The 22692-nt window shown below is 31.9% G+C and overlaps 1 protein-coding gene across 2 annotated transcripts in view; it reads right to left on the reverse strand.

Annotated features, from left to right (window-relative positions):
• Positions 1 to 13818, reverse strand: part of LOC143068440 (equilibrative nucleobase transporter 1-like) — a 31324-nt gene extending 17506 nt beyond the window's left edge. The window contains exons 1-3 of one of the 2 annotated variants that reach the window (XM_076242522.1): positions 13712 to 13818; positions 1157 to 1698; positions 651 to 697 (exon numbers count right to left, since the gene is read on the reverse strand). In XM_076242522.1, the coding sequence (XP_076098637.1) occupies positions 651 to 697; positions 1157 to 1551 (442 nt within the window). In that variant the 5' untranslated portion in view covers positions 1552 to 1698; positions 13712 to 13818. Of the gene's footprint in view, positions 1 to 650; positions 698 to 1156; positions 2067 to 13711 lie in introns of those variants that run through there. The other variant, XM_076242512.1, reaches the window with a different exon arrangement.
• Between the last annotated feature and the right edge of the window lie 8874 nt (positions 13819 to 22692).

A 22692-nucleotide genomic window follows, 5' to 3' on the forward strand; every position in this document is an offset into this window, starting at 1 on the left:
AACATTCGATGTGATTAGATAATAATGTATGAAGGTGAACTTTCGAAAAATACTTTTCTTGAGAACAAATAATATTCTCAACTCTCGATGACCTGGGAAATTTTACTGTCAGACAACAAGTACTATTCTCAAATACACCTCTGAAATATTATATGTCTGTTCATTTTTGTGTACATACTATATATACTCGTATATGTACATTAATTTAGTACTAAACCTACATAAAAAAAACGAGGTCGCATTCAACGACCAAAGTATTAAGCTTAAATAAACTTTTTTTTCGAAAATTGAGATCAACGGTAAACAGTATAGTCTGTATTTCACCAATAATTCAAATACTATTTTGACGTATACAATATATATTGTAATCCTAACTCAATATCATCTTACTGAAGCCTCCTTAATTTTAATTAAGTTGCACTCGTTTTTAGTTGGTATAATATTCGTGAAAATTTATTTGACGGTACTGCAATGCAGTAAGGTATGAGGAGGCTTCCTTAAAAAGTCCAGTTTCAGTGTCTACTGTTGATAAAAGTACACACATCTAATTGGAAAATATCTAAAATATGCGTGACAATAGAATTATGGCTAAGTAAAAATAGAGGGAAACTATGCATTGAAATGTTCAAAAGATAAAAATATAGAACTACCTGTTGTTGTAAATGCAAGACAAAAGAGTCCAATCTCGTATACCAACCTACAAAAAACATGAATCTATGTTATAGTAAAACTGGTCGATAACTAGGACAGCTTTCCTAGTCAACATTTTTTTTTTGCATCAGCAGTTTTCAATAGTATGTTTTTCAATGCCCTGCATGGCCATGACATGAATAGTTAACACCTTTTGATTTACATTCTTTTATCATCATTTTTTTTTTAAAAAAAGGGGGGTAAAAAAAAAACAGCTATGATTTTCATGTTCATTTCTTTTAAAAAAAAAAAAAATTCATGATTTAGGAAGGGACAACTATCAAAAGAATAAATTTATCGTTTTCATGTATAAAAGGAAGCGTATGGCGAGCTTAATAAGTTTCTATATATGCATGCACGAATAAAGGTTTCCACATTTGTACGAGAAGGCACGGATTTTAATGTCATGTATAAAGCTTATAGGTAGAAAAAAAGACATAAAATCATCTTAACCAACATATCTTACAAAATTACAATCCGTGTAATACGCGTTCCAAGTGCCTTTGTCATTGGTCCGAGAATAGCCATTCCTGCCCATGTAAAACCAACACCAATGGAAAAAAAGAGCCCAAGTCGACTCTCTTGTTCTGTGCAATCTTTATATTCTTCATCATTAGAATCAAAGAGTGTTATATTGTTACTATAGTCACCACTATAAATGCTTGATACATTCTCTCCATGCGTGAAGTTAATTTTAACATCAGTAATCAATTGATTTATCTTACAGAGATCTGCATAAAATCCTTCGTTTGTAAATATAAATACGAGAGAACTCCATCCGTAAATAATTCCAGAGAATAATAGTATTTCAACAGAACACCACACAGTACATAACCCGCGGAATTTTCTGTAACAAGCCATTTATCTTACAATCCTATCCAATAGCAATCACGTCTGTAGTACTAACTGACTGCGTCAGATGTACTTATTCACTTCGTAAGTACTTTTTATCGTACATTGACTCCGGGTGCTGCAAGTTAGATATATACTATGTCGTCTAGGTTCGATCTGAATTGGCACAAATCAAAAAATAAAAACAAATGTATATTATTTCCGGATCATGTCATCCCTAGGGGACTTTAAGTTTAAAAAGATTTATAAATATTATATGTGAAAACAACATTGCTTAAATATGTTAAGCTGACCTTATTTATTTAAATACCTATATGCATGTACAATATTTAAACGAAATTCACCAAAGTCACAATTGCAATTTACAAAATTAAAAGAAATTTCCATGAGCCAGTTGTCCAAACTAAATTTTTAAAACAATATTCAATGATTTGATTTTCATATACTATAAACTATTTTAATTATGATATGTTGTGTCGACACAAAATATATTGGAGATTTAATATGTACAATACAGTATTTAAATAAATACATTTGCAAGGTCAAGGTTGTCATTTCTAACTGTAATTGGTAAAACCCAGTCAATGAAAATTTAATTGCCATTGAATTGCTATATAACATGGAGTAACAATAGTATACATGTAGTTACTTCAAGCTGAGACGGTTACATGATGGTTGTTGACTTGCAGCACTAAAAGGCTACTATACAATGAAACTGAAATAGATGATATAAATAGATATGAAACGGAAAAGAATGAAAAGGGGAGGGGAACGAGTTTTTACCCTCACAAGAAATATTATATATCATATGCATGTGTTCAAAACTAAGAAATTGTATGTAAAGGACGATAATTATTATGCTAAGAGTATATCACCAAATATATATATATAAAGACAAGTGAATGTAAATATAATGTCGATAGTATACATTATGGAGTGCATTACAGTGGCGGATCCAGAGGGGGGGGGGGGGTTCCGGGGGTGCGCACCCCCCCTTTATTTTGGCCGATCAATGCATTTGAATCGGGACATATGTTTTGCACCCCCCCTTTGCCCTGGGCTAGCACCCCCCTTTCGAAAATTCCTGCATCCGCCACTGCATTAAAGAGGGCCCTCATGGGGTTTTTGATTATGTGATTACTTGGCCGTTTTTTTTAATGATTATTTGATTATTAAGCCAAATATTTCATGATTATTTGATTACCTAGGACTGTATTTTTAGTTTATGATTATTTGATTACTAAAGATAAGCAGATATTTAATGATTATGTGATTATATTGGCAAAAAAATGGTGATTATGTGATTACTAGGACCCCCCCATGAGGGGCCTCATTAAAATTTAATTTTAAAAGCAAGCTCATTGACCAGTAAATTTTGGATCAAAGGTATTAATATATTTCTCTTTCAATAAAAGTATCCGATTTCTGCAAATATTTTGGTTAGTTGAAGTAAACGATTACTCCAAAATCACGATTTACGTCAGGGAAGGGATTCTATTATGTTTTGAATTGGAGTGTGTGCATTGGTGGTGTAGTGGTTAGTGCATCGTACTACTAACACAAAGGTTCCTGGTTCGATTCCCATTTGGGATGAAATTTCAGGAACTCAATTTTCGGCTCTCCCATGACACCATCTGCGAGAATGATCTTGAGGAAACGATGATAGTCCGTCGGAAGGGGACGATAAATGGCTGACACGTCTTAAGAGAGAGCCATATCTCTTGCATGTTAAAGACACCCTTGTAGATTTCGAAAAAGAGTAGGCCAATGCCGCTACAAAGCAGCACTCGCGCACCCGCAAAGTGGAAAGGGATTAATACAAGTTGCAAAACTTGTTTCCCAATCCACTATAAAATATGTTTAAACTATTGGTGATCTAATCACGTATAGACAAGATGATAAAGCTTTCATTGTGTTTTATGCGACATGCTTGTGAGAGATGAACTCCTCAACATATGATTCTTATTTATGCATCTCATATATCGAAATTATGTGTTCATACACATATCATAGAAAGGGGTATTTGTTTGCAGTTCATCCCATCAAGTAAATTGTAGACTATCATTTTCATAGGATTTAAAAAATCAACATCCTCATTTGTGTTATTTTTCGACAAAATATATTTGTCTCCCCTTCCTTTTAAATACTTGACAACCTGATAGGCAACAAAAGTTGTAAAATGTTATGATAAAGAATCAAGAAAAGGTGAAACACTCAGCTGTTCTCCTACCTTGTTAAACGACGTTAAGATGTAAGGTACATTGAAATGTATGTCTGGTATTCTGTACATTCCTATCTGAAACTAGAGCTTGAATTCTCTATTGCATATGTAATTTGTTATTGTTTGAATAAGATTAAAAATAAAACTTATAGTTAACTTTACATTATTTTTTTTTCTTTTTAATCCTAACATTTAAAACGGAAGTTGAAATTTACGCTTAACCTATCCTATATGCTTTACATTTTTAAAATAGACGATACATGTACGAGAAATAAAACATTTTTTAATCACATTAAAACTCAATTTTCCGTTAGTTTAATCCGGTTTTAAAACGATCAGTTGGTCTTATTTTATACGTTGTTTTTAATTAGACCGATCGACTGTATTTTGACTTTATTTTCTTTCATTATATTTATACGACATGCTAGTGAAAGAGGGTATTTCTCAACATGGAATACTTTTTTATGCATTATAAATATCGAATCAAGTATCCTTACAAATATCATGAACAGGGATATGTTTGACGCGGTTCATCCTATCAAATATGTCGCTAATCATCTTGATGTAATTGAACTTGTAAATTTCAATATTCCCTTCATTTTCAGTTTTTGTAAAATTATAATGAATAGAAAACGTTATAAGATTGAAAATATAGTTTTCTACTACGACACAAAAGCGATTTAAAAAAGAAATCGTATTTAATCGTATATTCTCGATGTTTTCTAAGTTCGTTAGTATGCATATATAAATATACATAATATTTAAGATATTCTTTGTTGTAGGATCGGGAACGATGTGGGGGAAAGGGGTATAGGCCAGGTATTTATAGACAGGGTTTTAAATAAAAACTTTAGTGACAGTTTATAAGACAGTAAGATAAGTAAATAAGTATTGTCCTCGGTAAAAAAAAATGTACAGACTAGTTTAGGAATTAGATGAAACGCCCAATTCACTATCGAAACAATAAAACTCCGTATCTATACTATTAAACGAGAAGACCTTATTTTGTGTGTTCCTTCCACGATAAATTAATCATCATGCCTCTGTGTTCTATAGGTAACATGCATAGTCGCACATATCATACATTCTTACGATTATTCAGATTGGGTTATTTTTGAAGAAAAACGACAAAAAAGAGTCCGATATTGATTCCGTCATAAGACTGACTTTTAGTCATAGATAAGATTTCCGGTTTGAGACGTCGACATGCACAAGTACAACCAATTGTATGGCCCAAGACCACAATTAATGACCCCGCTTTTCGTTGTTCACGAATATAGTTCCCTTTAATTTAAGTGTATTTCTTCTTAATTTTTTGTCTTTCCTTTTCTCAAACATTTCTTAGCTTTTATAAGGTGGAAATGAAAGAAGAGAGGTGAAATAATTTTTTAGATGTTTTATTTTAACTGATTTTGATATGGAAAGAGTGATTAGGTCAGGTGCAAAAAGGTGATATTTACAGTTTTCGGAACATCTCTTGACTTGTCCATAGGGGTATGGATGTGTATTGGCTAAATTTGTAAGTTGTAAACATGCAATGTTTCTGAAACTTGGACATATTTTTGGACTTGTACTGTACATTACACACACAAAAGATCTGCCAAAAAGAACAGTTCAATTTTTTTTTATGAGACAAAACGTTATAAAGAACTAATAGAGGAATTAATTGTGGTCTCGGGCCGTATGATAGATAACAAAAATGAAAAATAAATAAGCCAATCAGAGCGTTCTCCATATCATGGTGTTTAGATCGCAAGAACCACAACTATTATACCTCCTGAGAGTGGACAATAATTTTTAGCGTTTTTCTACATGTAAACTATGATTATACTACTTAAATATACAGAGACTCTCTGTATTCTGTCTACTGTTTTCTTTGAAATGTTTACCATTTAAGGGGTCATACCAGTTGCATATATATTAAAATAAGTATAACATGTGGAAACAAGAATGTGTCCATAGTACACGCAAGTTTCTAGTCTTCATCAAAAACTACCCCGATGAAAAACTTTAACCTGAAGCGGGACAGACGGACGGTACAAAGAACGAACGAACGAACGCACGGATACACAGACTAGAAAACATAATGCCCATACATGGGGCATACAAATTAATTGTTGAAAGTGACAAAGTAGTGATTTGGCAAAAATGAAAGTAGGGATGACTTTTTCGGGACGTCGAGATCGGGTATTTTTAAGCTCGGGATTTGGGGGTTGATCCTTACGGGAATATATTTTTCGATTTCGGGATATGAATTTCTTTAAATTCTGCATCTCGAGATTTCGGGATCAAGACCCCTCCGACCACCCCTCAAATTAGCCTTAGTCGGTCTTAGTCATTTATACAAGATTCATATCCTACCATGTTAACAAGGCTCTCAAAAGAAAAAGCACTGATAGATTGTCCTGGAAGCATATTTTTTTTAGACTAATAATGGTCTATACATATAAGCAGTTACATTTGTTTCATGTTTGAAGCGGTGCAAATTAGTAATTTAATTTGACTTTTAACAAAAGATGCATTGTAGCAAAGGAGAAGAATAATTTGGTCCGAGGCCAGAAACACGAAAATAATTGAATTTAAGGAGACTCGATGGAATAAAAATTTTTATTTTTCATTACAAATTTTATTTTACCTTTAGTAGTTGGTATTTTATCATATGGTAAAATAATAATTTAAAAAAAATTAAATTCGTGTTGGCCCCAGATGAATTTTTAAATGTAGATATCATTGAAAACGCTCCAAATTATCTCCTTTTGGTACAAAAATGACATTTTTTGGCATTAGAATTTAAATATCTTTTTTAACTCATCGGTTACCTATATATTTTTTTTCAATTAAGCTATACTTTAACTAAACTATTGTAAAATGTGAGCGATTTCTGTAATTATTTTCTTTTTTTTATTTCGATATTACCTCTATTTCTCCTATTAGTTCAACAGAAAAAAGGTACCTTTACAAAAATGTATGCTTCGTTCGAAGGCAGTTTATGAGCGTAAATGAACGGTGACCCCATTTTTTTAATTTTATTTTTCTATCAAGTATAAGATAAAGTTCATTTATAGAAAAATATAGCGATATCTTATATAAAATTAAAAAAATCAATTTAGACCCGCGAGCCCCCTTAACAGAAAGGAAACAAATATTAGACTTTGGAAAAAAGGGAGAGGGCTTTTGATACCTTTTCTGAAATTCTCCATACATAATTTCTTTTACAAAAAAATAATCCTACAACAGTTCACAAGCTGTATATGCCCGCGATTTCGCGGGTGTGTTCTAGTAACATTATAAATTCCAATGTTTGTTAAAGAGTTACCTTTCTTTATCCTATCGAATAGAAATATAAAATGCACACATCCCTATCTCGTATTTTAGAACAGTAAAAAGCAAAGAAACGGTGTTGTTCTTTGTTTCAAAGTTACCGAGAGGCATTTCGGCTCGTAGCAAAAGCTCACGCTTTGATGAAAGTTCAAGATCGCTGCAATTGGTCTGAGCAGCACTAGTTGCTAAATCTCAAGCACTCTCGACTGAACATTATGAAAGCAGATGCTGAGTTATATTTGCAACTGTTTAATACTTCAGATGGATAATAAGTGTATGCTTTATGCTGCATCAGCACAATAAAGCAAACATTAATCGATCTCCTTCTATAGTATAAAACAAATGGTTCATACCACTCGGCTATAAAAGGCAAAGAAAACAAAACAAACAAATATCGTTACAGTTTTCCAGACAATCTCACTGCATAAAATATGGATATATACTTGTTATTGATTTAATTTGTATGAATAGCTTTCAGTTGTGATTTTTTTCTTATAATGATAAGTCGTATTTTTTTTATTTCAGAACTTCACAGGCAAAAACTTCTAGAAAAAAGGAACATTATCAACATATCTATGATAACTTTTTGTTATGTTATATATTCAAATTGAACAAATGTATTTTCCCAGAGGGTGTCTTCCTTGCATGCTTTATACATTTGATCAAATATCTGTCCCTCGAATGCCTTAAAATTCAAAGGATGTATTTTAATGATAAAACTGTTAATCTTTGGAAAATATAATGTGTATCCTTTAAAAATTGTTAAATGTAATTTGAATAAAAACATATAAATTCCCTTTTCTAATAAATTTTGTATCAAACATGCAAATAACACATCAACCTTCAAATGTTCCCTAGAATTAAGAATAAACACAAGTTATCAAACACGATAGTTTCATCTGATACTGTATCATTAGTTACAACAAATCTGTCAAGTTTTGTTGCTGGTTAAAATGACCGAAGGAACACTGTCGTTAGAAATACTTAATCAAGCACCCTACTGATTTCTCGAAAAATAGAATTTGAATTTTGATTTTACTTTCAGTAACTGTACTCATAGATTGGTGTTTTATACGGAAGCGCATTAGCGCCACACATTTTTTTTTTATTTTTCTTCCTATGTTCGCGTTGTAATGCAAACCTTTGCGTTCTAACTCAAACCTTTGCGATATAACGCAAACCTTTGCGTTTAACGCAAACATTTGTTTTATCTTATTTCTTATTCAAGATCCAAAGGAAACCGTAGTTATTAATGGAGGAGGCTGTATTTATTAAAATTTGTCACCTTTGTAGTAATTGCAAAGTAAAATGCTTGAATAATTAGATCATATCAATGACTAATAATGAGCAGAATAATATAAGAACATGTGGTATGAGTGCCAATAAGAAAACTCTCCATCTAAGTCACTATTCGTAAAAGTAAACCATCATAGGCCGAATTACGGTCTTCAACACGGAGCATTGGCTCACACTGAACAACAAACTATAAAGGTCCCAAAAAACGATATCCATGTTTCTACTAGTATATATATTACAAAGAAAATTGAGTAAATTGAGGTTATACCTAAGAAAAAAATCAACCCTGGTAATATAGCTATAACCGAATATAAATATACTTCCAAAGTAAGCTCTCGTTTGAGAACTATGTAAAGTAGGTTAGATTCAAGCAAGCTACCCTTTGGCAATAAATGTATAGAATGAAGGTTTTATTAATAAAATTATGTTCTCTCTATTCAAATTGCTACCCAAGCATCTAAAAAATACTTCATTACATTGAAATGAAAATTCAATGACTTTCTATCAAAGAATCTTGATCATATTCTGAGATTTAAAAAAAAATGTTTCCTTATTAATAATTCATTTTAAAGCAGAAAGATCATTTTGTCTATTTGACTTGGAGGTTGGTTTTACAATTGTATGACATTATTTTTGATCTTTCAATTTTAATATGACTATATACTAAACTATATCTATTTTCTTGTTAAATTATATACTTTTCTGATGCACAAATCTACGGAAGCGTATTAGCGCCACACATTTTTTTTTTTATTTTTCTTCCTATGTTTGCGTTGTAACGCAAACCTTTGAGTTACAACGCAAACCTTTGCGTTATACATGTAACACAAACATTTGCGTCATAACGCAAACATTTGCGTCATATAACGCAAACCTTTTGCGTTATAACGCAGACATTTGCGTTATAACGCAAACTTTTGCGTTACAACGCAAACATTTGCGTTACAACGCAAACCTTTTGCGTTATAACGCAAACCTTTGCGATATAACGCAAACATTTGCGTTATAACGCAAATATCTTGATTTCAATTATTCATTAAGTTTTGTATGTATATCTATATCATAAACGGGAAGCTTAATACAAAAATTTATGATAAAAGAGATGATTTTTCATTTCCTATTGTTAATTATCCATTTTTAGATGGTGACGTTCCCTTGTCACCATCTTATGGTGTTTATATATCTCAACTTGTACGATTCGCTCGTGTATGTAACAATGTATTAGATTTTAGCGAGAGAAATTTATGTATTACTGAAAAATTATTACACCAGGGTTTTCGATATCACAAACTGGTCAAAACATTTACTAAATTTTATCACCGGTATAAGGAAATAATTCGTAAATATAACTCAACATGCAGACATCTTATACGTTCAGGTATTTCACATCCAAAATTTTATGGAAATATTCTTTATAAAGCACAAAAATGTCAGTATTCTCCTCAGAAACTAACAAAACCTTTAAATAGACTTATTAAAAGGGGATATAGTTACGATACTGTTGTCAGGTCATTAAAGATTGCATATTTTGGCTTTAACATTGATTCACTGATAGGGTCTTTGCATCGGAACTAAACACATTTATTTCTAAAAAAACAGTTGTTGGCATGACACGGGTTATGTTCTTCTCATATATTTTATGATAGTATGATACTAAACCCCTAACGGGAGGGATTGTACCTGATATTCATATGATGAAGATATAATCTTTCAATCAGTTTAATTGAGGTCTGGAGCTGGCATGTCAGTTAACTGCTAGTAGTCTGTTGTTATTTATGTATTATTGTCATTTTATTTATTTTCTTTTGTTACATCTTTTGACATCAGACTCGGACTTCTCTTGAACTGAATTTTAATGTGCGTATTGTTATTCTTTTACTTTTCTACATTGGCTAGAGGTATAGGGGGAGGGTTGAGATCTCATAAACATGTTTAACCCCGCCGCAATTTTGCGCCTGTCCCAAGTCAGGAGCCTCTGGCCTTTGTTAGTCTTGTATGATTTTAAATTTTAGTTTCTTGTGTATAATTCGGAGTTTAGTATGACGTCCATTATCACTGTACTATTATGCATATTTTAGGGGCCAGCTGAAGGACACCTACGGGTGCGGGAATTCTCGTTACATTGAAGACCCATTGGTTGCCTTCGGCTGTTGTTTGCTCTATGGTCGGGTGGTTGTCGCTTTGACATATTCACCATTTCCTTTCTCAATTTTATTCTTTTTTTATCTACTAGTAAATCTACATTTGCGTTATAACGCAAACCTTTTGCGTTTTAACGCAAACCTTTGCGTTATAACGCAAACCTTTGCGTTATAACGCAAACATTTGCGTTACAACGCAAACCTTTGCGATATAACGCAAACATTTGCGTTATAACGCAAATATCTTGATTTCAATTATTCATTAAGTTTTGTATATATGTCCGTCTGTCATTCATTTCAGATGTGATTTACTAGTAGATAAAAAAAAGAAACTTACATACAAGGCCAAATCATTATAATAAATATGCATAGGAATAATGGAATAATTGAAGTGCAATTATACATAAATTAAGACTGATTTGTGCATCAGAAAAGTATATAATTTAACAAGAAAATAGATATAGTTTAGTATATAGTCATATTAAAATTGAAAGATCAAAAATAATGTCATACAATTGTGAAACCAACCTCCAAGTCAAATAGACAAAATGATCTTTCTGCTTTAAAATGAATTATTAATAAGGAAACATTTTTTTTTAAATCTCAGAATATGATCAAGATTCTTTGATAGAAAGTCATTGAATTTTCATTTCAATATAATGAAGTATTTTTAAGATGCTTGGGTAGCAGTTTGAATAGAGAGAACATAATTTTATTAATAAAACATCTTCATTCTATACATTTATTGCCAAAGGGTAGCTTGTTTGAATCTAACCTACTTTACACAGTTCTCAAACGAGAGCTTACTTTGGAAGTATATTTATATTCGGTTATAGCTATATTACCAGGGTTGATTTTTTTCTTAGGTATAACCTCAATTTACTCAATTTTCTTTGTAATATATATACTAGTAGAAACATGGATATCGTTTTTGGGGACCTTTATAGTTTGTTGTTCAGTGTGAGCCAATGCTCCTTGTTGAAGACGTAATTCGGCCTATGATGGTTTACTTTTACGAATAGTACTTAGATGGAGAGTTTTCTTATTGGCACTCATACCACATGTTCTTATATTATTCTGCTCATTACTAGTCATTGATATGATCTAATTATTCAAGCATTTTACTTTGCAATTACTACAAAGGTGACAAATTTTAATATATACAGCCTCCTCCATTAATAACTACGGTTTCCTTTGGATCTTGAATAAGAAATGAGATAAAACAAATGTTTGCGTTATAACGCAAAGGTTTGCGTTATATCGCAAAGGATTGCGTTTTAACGCAAATATTTGCGTTTAACGCAAAGGTTTGAGTTAAACGCAAAAGGTTGGCGTTACAACGCAAATGTTTGCGTTATAACGGAAAAGGTTTGCGTTATATCGCAAAGGTTTGCGTTCAAACGCAAAGGTTTGCGTTATAAGGTTTGCGTTATATCGCAAAGGTTTGCGTTATATATATATATCAAAGGTTTGCGTTATAACGCAAACATAGGAAGAAAAAATAAAAAAAAAATGTGTGGCGCTTATACGCTTCCGTAGTTTTATGCTTTTGGTCTTCGTGTATTTTTTTTATACCAGCTGAGGGCAGATATAATACATGTTCAACTCCGCCACATGCTGTATCTGCATGTCCGAAGTCAAGAGCATGTAATCCATTACAGTTTGTTGATGTCTGTTATTTTGATTCGAGCGTCACTGATGAGTCTTTTGTAGACGAAACGCGCGTCTGGCGTAAATATTAGATATCAATCCTGGTATCTATGATGAGTTTATTCAATATATAGGTTTTTCGTTTATTTTTTTTGTCATAAATCAGACTTCAGGTTTATTTTTTGTCATGAATTAGACTGCAGGTTTATTTTTTTTAATTTCTTTTACATCCTGTCAAGTCAGGACCCTTTAAAGCTAACTACAAGGTATGGTTTTCCCCATTTTTTAGGTTGTATGGTTTCTTATAATTGCTAAAATCCACGTCATTTGAATATAATATATTGATTCCTGCTAGTAAATCGAAAATATTCGCTGTGAAGCTGAATTATAGTATTAATGAATGGGTGTTTTTATAATGGTCCTGTTATATGTATAAGGTCTGTAATAATGGTTGAGGAAGTCTGTAATGGCCCGAGGCAACGCCGAGGGCTATTACAGACATCCGAGGCCATTATTACTGACCGAGGACATATAACAGGGCCATTATAAAAACACCCATTTCTTAATACATTTATTAACCAACTGAACAAAAGTGTATGTGTTGCTGCTAACTTGATGTACTGTCTTACTCTTTTAATAACAGTTTAGTTTGAACAAAATAATTTGTACTTCACCATAATAAAGCTTTAAATATACCAAATATTCAAGATATTAAGTTGAAAGAGATATGTGTTAAAAACAGGATGAACAGTGATCCCTTTATATGGTTCTTTAATGTTGGTTGCTGGTTACTAAATTAAATAAAATACAAAAAGGTATTATACTCTTTACAACTTAGTTTTATTCACTTTATTAAAAACCCTAACACGGCTAAATACAGACAAACTGGGCATTAATACAGGGCCATTACAGAAAAACAGGGCCATTACAGAAAAAACAGGGCCATTACAGAAAAACAGGGCCATTACAGAAAAAAACAGAAAAACAGGGCCATTACAGAAAATATGTAATTTTTAATAAACAGTCACTTTTGGCAATAATGCACTTAGTTGGTTAATAAATAGTTGTAATTTACATTTTAAAAAGAGTCTATTACATAATAATGTTAGGTATTCAACGCACCTCACGCGCACCGAACCACAAAGAAGCAAATAGGTAACATAAAGTATTAACCCCGTTGTTGGATATTACATTATTGTATAAACACAATTAAAGCTATATTAGTTTACAAACCAAAGTAATGAACTTTCTAGATATCTTTTTTTATATAAAATGTAGGGAACGGAATACTAAAAATGTATTACTATTTAACATTAAATTTAGTTAAGACATGATGCGTACGTTTTAAACGATGGCAAAATTATGCGTTTCAGGAATATAACTCAACATATCGTAAAACATTACAGAATATATTCAAGCAAAATCTTATAAAAGGTCCAACAATTTTAAACCCCCAAACAATAAAAATCAAACAAAGCAATAAATAAGTTCGCTCACTACTGACTATAACGATAATTCGATAAATAATTATTTAGCTTACCTTAAAAGTATAGATTGTCTTGTACTTGACCTTAGTTGTTTACTACATGTGTGTTCTACTCGAATGCTTTAACGTCCGGATTCATTTATATCGGTGATATACAGGGTGGAACGTGGTTTCTACAATTTAAATGATTTCAATTCATTGGATAAAATATATGTAAAAAAAAACACCGTGCAAGAAAGTTTAAATTAGTTCAATTTTACACTAACCGTATTATATAGTAAAAGTTCTCATTGCGTTTACGAGTTGAATATATTGAAAATGCCTTATCTTTTGATTATTTACAATGTAACTCTTCACATGGCTAGGTACTTATGCATCCTTGGTATTCAATTTTGAATTTGAATGAATCTGAAGAAGACAATTTTGACGCATCAAGTTCATGAAGTGTATTTTTTTTTCCATTTTCCAGACGAGATATTTCGTTAAATCACAATACTTTATGTATAATTTATCGGTGTATAATGAATCAATATGATTAGTTATAGTCCAGTCGATTTGTGCAGATTTGTGACAAAATTGCTCAGATTGTGGTAAAAGCATGAAATTTGGCATAGTAGGAGTAAATGTCATGGACAACAATTTAAGCTATGGGCCCAATCTGAAAATCGAAATTGGCGGAAGAGGCGGCCATTTTGAAATGGCGGCCGTTTGATCTCAATAGATTGATAATAGAAAATCATGAAAATGATATTAGAAAAGATATTGACATGAAATCTGGTTGATAGAATAACAGTACTGAATCCAATTGTCTTGTAGAACAAAAGTTTTGGAAATATTACCCATATTGAATGGCGGCCATCTTGAAAAATCTTCTTTTTTTTAAGCCAAAATATGTAGTCCTTATTCGATATAATAAAAAAAACATGCATCGTGGAAGATATATACAAATGTATTTGCTTATGCTATATAAACAGGACAAAAAGCTAGCCTAACCCCTCCCCCTAGTTATTCTTCTGTTTTGTAGCGGGTACAAAAGCATTAAAACGCGGACACGAAGAGGATCATAAAATGAACTGTTACTCTGAAAGCAATATTCGTGCAACCGCTTGTTCAACATAGAATAACAGGATAATTTTACTTTATACGTAGAAATAAAGCAAAAAAAATATTTGTATACCTGTCATTTATAATAGTTGGCAGATTACTGGATAATTCGTTTTGTTGATATTGTTCATTTGAAACAACTTTCAAAAACCTTAATTGCAGACATAATGAATTTTATATCATACAAGTAATGTTATAAGAACATCAACTGCTCAAATGTTCTCAATTGACGTTAACAATATCTAACAATAAATGAAATGTACATATACATGTTTTGTCAAACCACACTCTGTTTATCATATTCTATCACATTGTCATCCACATTAACATAAAGTAGTACAACTTAATACTGCCTTTACACATTTGCAATTCCTTAGTAACCGTGTTCACTTTGACTTATAAGTTAAGCGCTTGCTGCAGGAAATTATTATATAGTCATATGGTATATTCATCACAATTGACAAGGACTGTCTTCTGAGGACTTCATATATATTGATTTTTTGGTAGCCATCTTGAATGATGGCCATTTTGAAAACATGAATTTCAAATATATCATTATTCGCTAATCTTATCAATTCACTGTTTGCATTCATACTTTTTTTTACTAATTTATATTGGATATTCACAAAGAGCTCAGATAAGACATGCACATGTTTTCAAAATCAAGATATCAGTTTCAAAATTTCTGTTACTTACACGTTTGCCTAAGTTACTTTTTAAAACAGAAATTACGTATATATTATATAATTAATGACCGAAAGTTTTTTTTTAAAAGATCAAAATTGTAGATTTCAAAAACACTGGAACTAGATATAAGAAAAACATAATGGGCAATTAGACTGGAAGGAATGTGTGAAACGGCAAGAGAGGACATGTAAGGGTTTGCAATACCAAGCAGATACAAACAGAACAGTCATAGACATTTGAGCTGGCAATCACTCTTTTGATGCAAGCATACGAAGATGTTGGGTCTTGAATTGGTTTTCCTTTCGCTCAATTCGAAACAGTTGAATGAGGGCTATGGAACTGCAGAAGCCCTCCAGAATGACAAGGCAAAATGGTACAAACCATGTCAAACAAATTTTCAGACCTCAAAATATTTCATCAGCAAAAGGGAAAACATACTTCTGATGTTGAAGATAAGTTGCCAATTGAAAGGAAACAATAAGTAACCAGACACTGTAAAGTGGAACTGGATCAAAAAGAACAATGACTGCAATGTATTTTTTCTGTGGTGATGTATCTGAAGATCTCCATGATACATCGACATTTTCAAATCGACATAAATAGGGCATGACTGTGCACTTGTACTACAAGACATATCCCCTTAGCCAAAGTAAGAGCTGGAGATGACAAATCACTAGTATCATGCTTGCTGATTGATAAAACTTGACAACATAGCAAATAGGCAGAATAAAAGACACAGATAGAAAGCCAGGAATCTTTTATCCTTGGAGTTGTGCTTTCCTAAATAATGAAAGACATTGATGGCACACGGTCTGGAAGAGATATTGTACCTATCTCCAAGCTTGCAGATCACGCTAAATTGTACAGTAAACGCCTGGAAGATCTTGGAGTTATCATGGAAGGAAGAACTGATACAAAGCAGTAAACAAAATTGTAATATAGCTGCTATAGGATATCTATAAGCATACAAGCAAGATAAATTAGTGCTCTTGATTTTCAACAAATTTTATCGTGAAGCTCTGAAACAGACCTAATAAAAAAAGGTAAAAATAGAGGCATCACCATAGCCATAGCAGGCAAAATATATATGCTTGATACTAAGAATAACTTTATAAGGACACTCAATAACAGGTGTTAACACGAATCAGTTCAACAGACATAAGTTTCCTTAGTAAAAATGACACAGGATGGCCAAACATCAAGACACAGCTCAGATATATCGTTGAGTGGCAGACAAGACTTACCATTTCTCAGCTATAATTGTTCAATTGTGCAAATCGTCGTTGAAAGGATACAACTGCAACTTATCAGTCCTCAGATAGAGAGTAAGATGTCTCAAAGATTGTGGAACTGATTCATTTGGAAAGCCTACATTGAATGTCCCTGTAAACCTATTTCAGAACTTCCCCAACATATTCGTTGAGAATCCGGAGAAAGACGCAAACTTTCATGTGTGCTTGCATATCATTTATGGCAGCTAGTATTCAATTTTGAGAAGTGTTGTGTTAATCATTCCTTCCATGACAACTCATATTTACTAAGAACGTTTACTGTACAATTTACCAATATCATCAATTTTAAATATTAAAACAATATCTGTTCCATAGTGAGAGCCGTCACTGTTTTCTATCAATTTGGCGAGCCCCATTCCATGGATAACAGATTCTTGACTTTTTTCTGTGTCTCGAATTCTGTCTAATTGCCCTGTCGTGCAGTTTTAACAAACATTTAGCATGATATCTGCTCCTGAAATATTAATCTCCAGCACTGAGTCTTGCTAAAGGAACAATGGTTAGTAGTTCAAGTGACAGTCACATACTCTATTGTTGACCATAATTGTCGAGGCTTCATGATGATAGTCACATACCTCATCACAATGAAAGAAAAAAATTCCTGCAATCATATTTTTCTTGTTAATTCATCACAACCGTGGCTGGTTATTTTACTGTTATTTTCAATCCATGACTCAATTTTAGACTTTTTTCGTTTTTCCTGACAAAATATATTTTGATCTTAAGATCTGCTTTAACAGGATAAGTACCTTTTGCCTTGTGATTCTCCCATTACATTGCCTTCATCAACTTGGAACAGTTGTAAAACTTTAGTATCAATTCAAAAAACAATATAGGATAGCGAATAGTGATATATTTGAAATTTACGTTTCCAAAATGGCCACCATTCAAAAATGGCCACCTACTACTTCAATAGTCCTCAGTTGATATCCTTTGTCATAAGATATACAAAAGTTTATCAAAATTGGTGAAGTAATATGTTTTTCATATTTTTTAAAATATTTTTTATGATTTTTTTGGACATGATTTCAAAATGGCCACCCAGAGCCGCCATTTTGATTTTCTGAATTGGGTCCATAGCTATAAATGTTAGTTATGACCTCAACTAACACTCTGCCAAATTTGATGCTTTTGCCACAATCTGAGCAATTGTTTCACAAATCGACTGGACTATTATGATGAACCATAATATTATTTTATTTTATTTTTAACATTTATATAAACTTAAATATTTAATCTCCATTGATTTGAAAATGGAGAAAAGAGGTGACGAAGGTAAAGTGTACAACACAAAGTAATCTTTCTTTTACAGATTTCTGATTTTTTTTAGACCTTATATAAAAGAGGGACGAAAGATACCGAAGGGACAGTCAAACTCAGAAATCTAAAATAAACTGACAACGCCATGGATAAAAATGAAAAAGACAAACAGACAAACAATAGTACACATGACACAACATAGAAAACTAAAGAATAAAGAACACGAACCCCATACCGCTGGTTTTCCTGTTTGAATGGTTTTACACTAGTAATTTTTGGGGCCCATTATAGCTTGCTGCTCGGTGAGCCAAGGCTCCGTATTGAAGGCCGTTCTTTGTTCTATAATTGTTTACTTTTACAAATTTTGACTTGGGGGGAATGTCTCATTGCACTCATACCACATCTTCTTATATTAAGATTAATGCCAACTAATATAATTGATTATAATTTCCACTCAAGCTTAAAAGAAAAAAGACTTTTCAATTGTTAAAAGCATACATTTAGCATCAAAGGTTGAATGGATGGATGAATGTTTGATGTACCATGGCAAATAAATTAGGGATGTCAAAAGATCTGAAATTTAGTACTCGGATACTCGGTCATGATACTCGCGAGTACTCGAGTACTCGGATGAATCCTAAATGTCAATTGAAAAGTTTAGATTTTAGGTGGGATGCGGTGGTTTTGTTATGATACCTTTCTTAAACATATTAACGAAAGACAAACTACAGAAATAACTTGATCCTCTCTTATGTGTATCGGTCCTTCTTTGTTTTTCTTTTCTTTTTTTAATAAATACATGTTTAGGACAAGAACGTGTCGAGATGACATAAATATGAATCCTTACTTTTAATTGACCGGATTTTGAGTCAGATTTTCATCATGCTAGTTAACAAGACATGTCCGATAACCTGGACTCCAAAACGACCAGTATCTAGTATCAATCCTAACTGTTGTATGGTTAGCAGAGAGGCAGCACTTATCAAAGTTCAAGTATTTGGTTTGAAATTCACCGCAATATAGGCGGGCACGCCACCACAAACAAAGAATTGGTTATAGCGATCACTGGAGTGGGGGTGGGGTAACTTCCTATTATTGGGTATACGGGGATGTGACAAAATATGGGTCATAATTTTGCGAGATTTTATATAAAAATGACCCTCCTTTTATTATTGGGTATACGGGGATGTGCCAAAAATATGGGTCATAATTTTGCGAGATTTTATATAAAAATGACCCTCCTTTTTAATGACATCCTATATTAAAATGCATTTACGTTTGATAACTTTATATTGATTTGGGGTATGATCTACATATCATATACAAATATCTAAAATCTCACACCCACTTAAACATGCAGTTAATCCAACAATCCATGCGTATCATATAACGATAAAATATATGTGCACCAAACGATGTCAATTCATATATCAAAACTTAAGGGTAGCTGGTATATTTATGAATTATGATTGATGATGCGTCATATTTTAAATATTGTATATAAGTATCGGTCATTCTATCTAACCGACAAAAAGATTCCAGGAATTTTCATACGAATAAAAGAACATGTGGGATGTATATAAATGAGACAGCAACTCAACAAGTCAAAAAAGGGGGCTCCTGGGTATAAATCAATTTTTTTTTCTAATATAGGATTTTGCTATATTTTTTACAAATGAACTTTCTCATATACTTAAAAGAAAAATGAAATAAAAAAATGTGGTCACCGTTCATTTAAGCTCACAATCTGCCTCCGGAAGAAGCATACATTTTTGTTAATGTCCTTTTTTTTGTTGAACTAATAGGAGAAATAGAGGTAATATCGAAATAAAAAAATAACCTAATTACAGAAATCGCTTAAATTTTACAATTATTTAGTTTATGTACAGCTTATATGAAAACAATAATAAAAAATATAGGTCACCGATGAGTTAAAAAAGATATTTCAAATTTAATGCCAAAAAATGGCATTTTTGCACCAAAGGGAGATAATTTGGAGCTTTTTCAATGATATAAGCATTTTAAAAGTCATCTGGGGCCAAACCGAATCGATTTTTTGGGTTGATTTTTTTAGCATATCATAAAGTAATAACTAATGGTGTAATAAATAAAATTTGTAATGAAAAAATAAAGGTTCAATTTTTTGCTGAAATTTTTGTACCCACGAGCCACCTTAATCGACATATAATCAGGGAAGTCAATTTGATTGTGCTTGTGATTAACGTAGCTAAGCAAAAGCAGCATAGATAAGATAAGATAAATACTAGTTTATTAAAGTGTCACATATTGATCTACATTAAAATACATAACAACATCATAAAAAAAGGATCAATACCCAGCCTGTAAAGACTTACTGTATATACAAATATATAGCATATAGTCTATAAAAGAGTATTACATTCATTTTGCTAATTTTGGACTTGTTCCTTACATCTGCAGCCAAGAGGAATCACAATATTCAGTTAGATGGTTTTAGATATTTAATGATAAATGCAACTTTGAAAAATGATAAAACGTCATTCGTTTTACTCAAAGTGGATGTTTCTAGTCAAATACTATTACTAATTTTCTTTTGAATGATTGTAAGAGTCCACCAACCCAAACTAGCATGTTTAATATCTTAGAATTATGTGGATAATTTTCCAAAAACAATCAATTTTATACAGGAACTAAGTTTTCTAGTGTACAGTTAGAAGAGCTTTCCTCCAAAACCAGGATGCATAAATACAGACAATGTGTTTTTGTGTATAATTCAAAGAGTTTCCCATTAAGAACAAGCATGTTAATACATAAACCGAGTATTCATGTGGGTAGTTAAAAGAATTTTCCTCCCAAAAAAATGGAATGTTTATACAAAAACTGAGTTTTCATGCTAAAAGGTTGAAGAGTTTTTTAAAAAAAAAATGGCCATGCTTTTACAGAGTTTATATGTGTAAAGTTTGAAGTTATTCCCAAACTAACATGTCTATACAAAAACTTAAGTTCCATGGGTATAGTTTGAAAAGTTTTCAAGTCTATGCAGACAGTGATTTTTTTAATGTGAATAGTTTTATTAAATTTACCAAGACTAGCATGTTTTTACAGAAACTCCATATTTTGTACATTTGTTGTTCCTTTTTTTTTAAGAACAAATGAAAAATAACTATAGGAAAATTCCATTCCAACTGCTTTACAATTCCATTCCAAGATTTCTGAGTTATCCTTCTTTAAATGCATGTATAGCGTCTAGGAACGTTTATTGTAGTATATCCTCTAACAGTTGGTTTAATGTTGATTTAATAATGAAAAAAAAAAAACAACAACAAAAATAACAGGACTACTACACAACTGAATAATCCCCCCAAATCGCTCATATGATGATATTGATGAAATTTACCTTTAAATATAAGAACCTTATATAAATAATGCATATCTGAGAGGGTATTGTAGCAGATTTTTACCCCGAGTAAGCATTGTATATGGGAGTAACAAAAAGTATCATCCTCTCTTCTATTATGTGTTATTCAAATCATTATAGTGAATGTTCTGCCATTATTATCTTTTAATTCTAAATTGAAATAAATTGACTATGACTTCAAGTACGTAACCGATTTTAAACGTCATTTGAACTATGGCGGATAATTGTCTAATCGACAATCATATCACATCTCCTTATTTTTATATTGCATACGGATTATTTTTTTATATTTCAAGTACAAAATGAAACGTCACATAGTATGGATTACAAATGCAACATATTTTATTATTATAATAAAAATCATCAATATGTATTATATACTTTATCACATTTGTCATCATACTTACATAAGAATTTTTAAAAGCCAAATGCTTATATTAAATTTCGTCAGTCAATAATATTTTTGTCTGGCAACTGTTACAGGTTTTTTAAAATGATTATTTAACCAACTTTTAAAAGAGTTTTGATCGTAATGTAATCGATAAAAACAGTTTAACTATGTGACATAAAATGCATGTAATATTTAATGAATTGTGAGACATTCCCTTTGTGTTTTTTTTAATACAATGCAAAAAGTTAGGTAAGTACATGCAATCCGTAATATGGTGTTTAGAAACCAGTATTCGATCCTTTAAAGGTTGATAAACCGATAACATCAACAGACAGAAACAACATTAAACCAACAAATGGCTTGAAAAGAACAGTTACTATCGTTTGCGGTATTCTTTCTCTGGATTTTATTTGGTACACTAAACTAATTGATTTATTTAACTAAAAATTGTCAATGAGCGTGGCTGCCCGAGCCTGGTACCCCCACCCCCACCAAGGAACGACAGCAGCGATCAGTTCAACTCAGTGATTGTAATTTAAAAAATCGTATTTCGTGCATACCGCACGTTTCTGGAAGTAGGATCGTCATCATTAGTTTGGGGAACTTGAAACATTAAAAGGTTTAACCATAAACAGCCAAAACTGTAAAAACTGATACCCTCGATAACTCATAATTCATATTCAAAGCAACATTTTTTCGTTCCCTATAACAATACTATTTTAGCCCAATATTTTATCAAAACAAATTGAGAAAAAGTTTTATTCAGGCCTGGTTAAACAATCTTACAATACAGTTATCGATTTCTATATAAGTTCATGGTCATTAATTCTCTAATCTATCAGTTTTCCTGACCTATATTTTATGAATTAAATTATTAATGCAGATAGGCCAGTTGTAAAAAAAA

Source organism: Mytilus galloprovincialis, chromosome 1 (assembly GCF_965363235.1).
Source record: "Mytilus galloprovincialis chromosome 1, xbMytGall1.hap1.1, whole genome shotgun sequence".
Classification (NCBI taxonomy): Eukaryota; Metazoa; Mollusca; class Bivalvia; order Mytilida; family Mytilidae; genus Mytilus; species Mytilus galloprovincialis.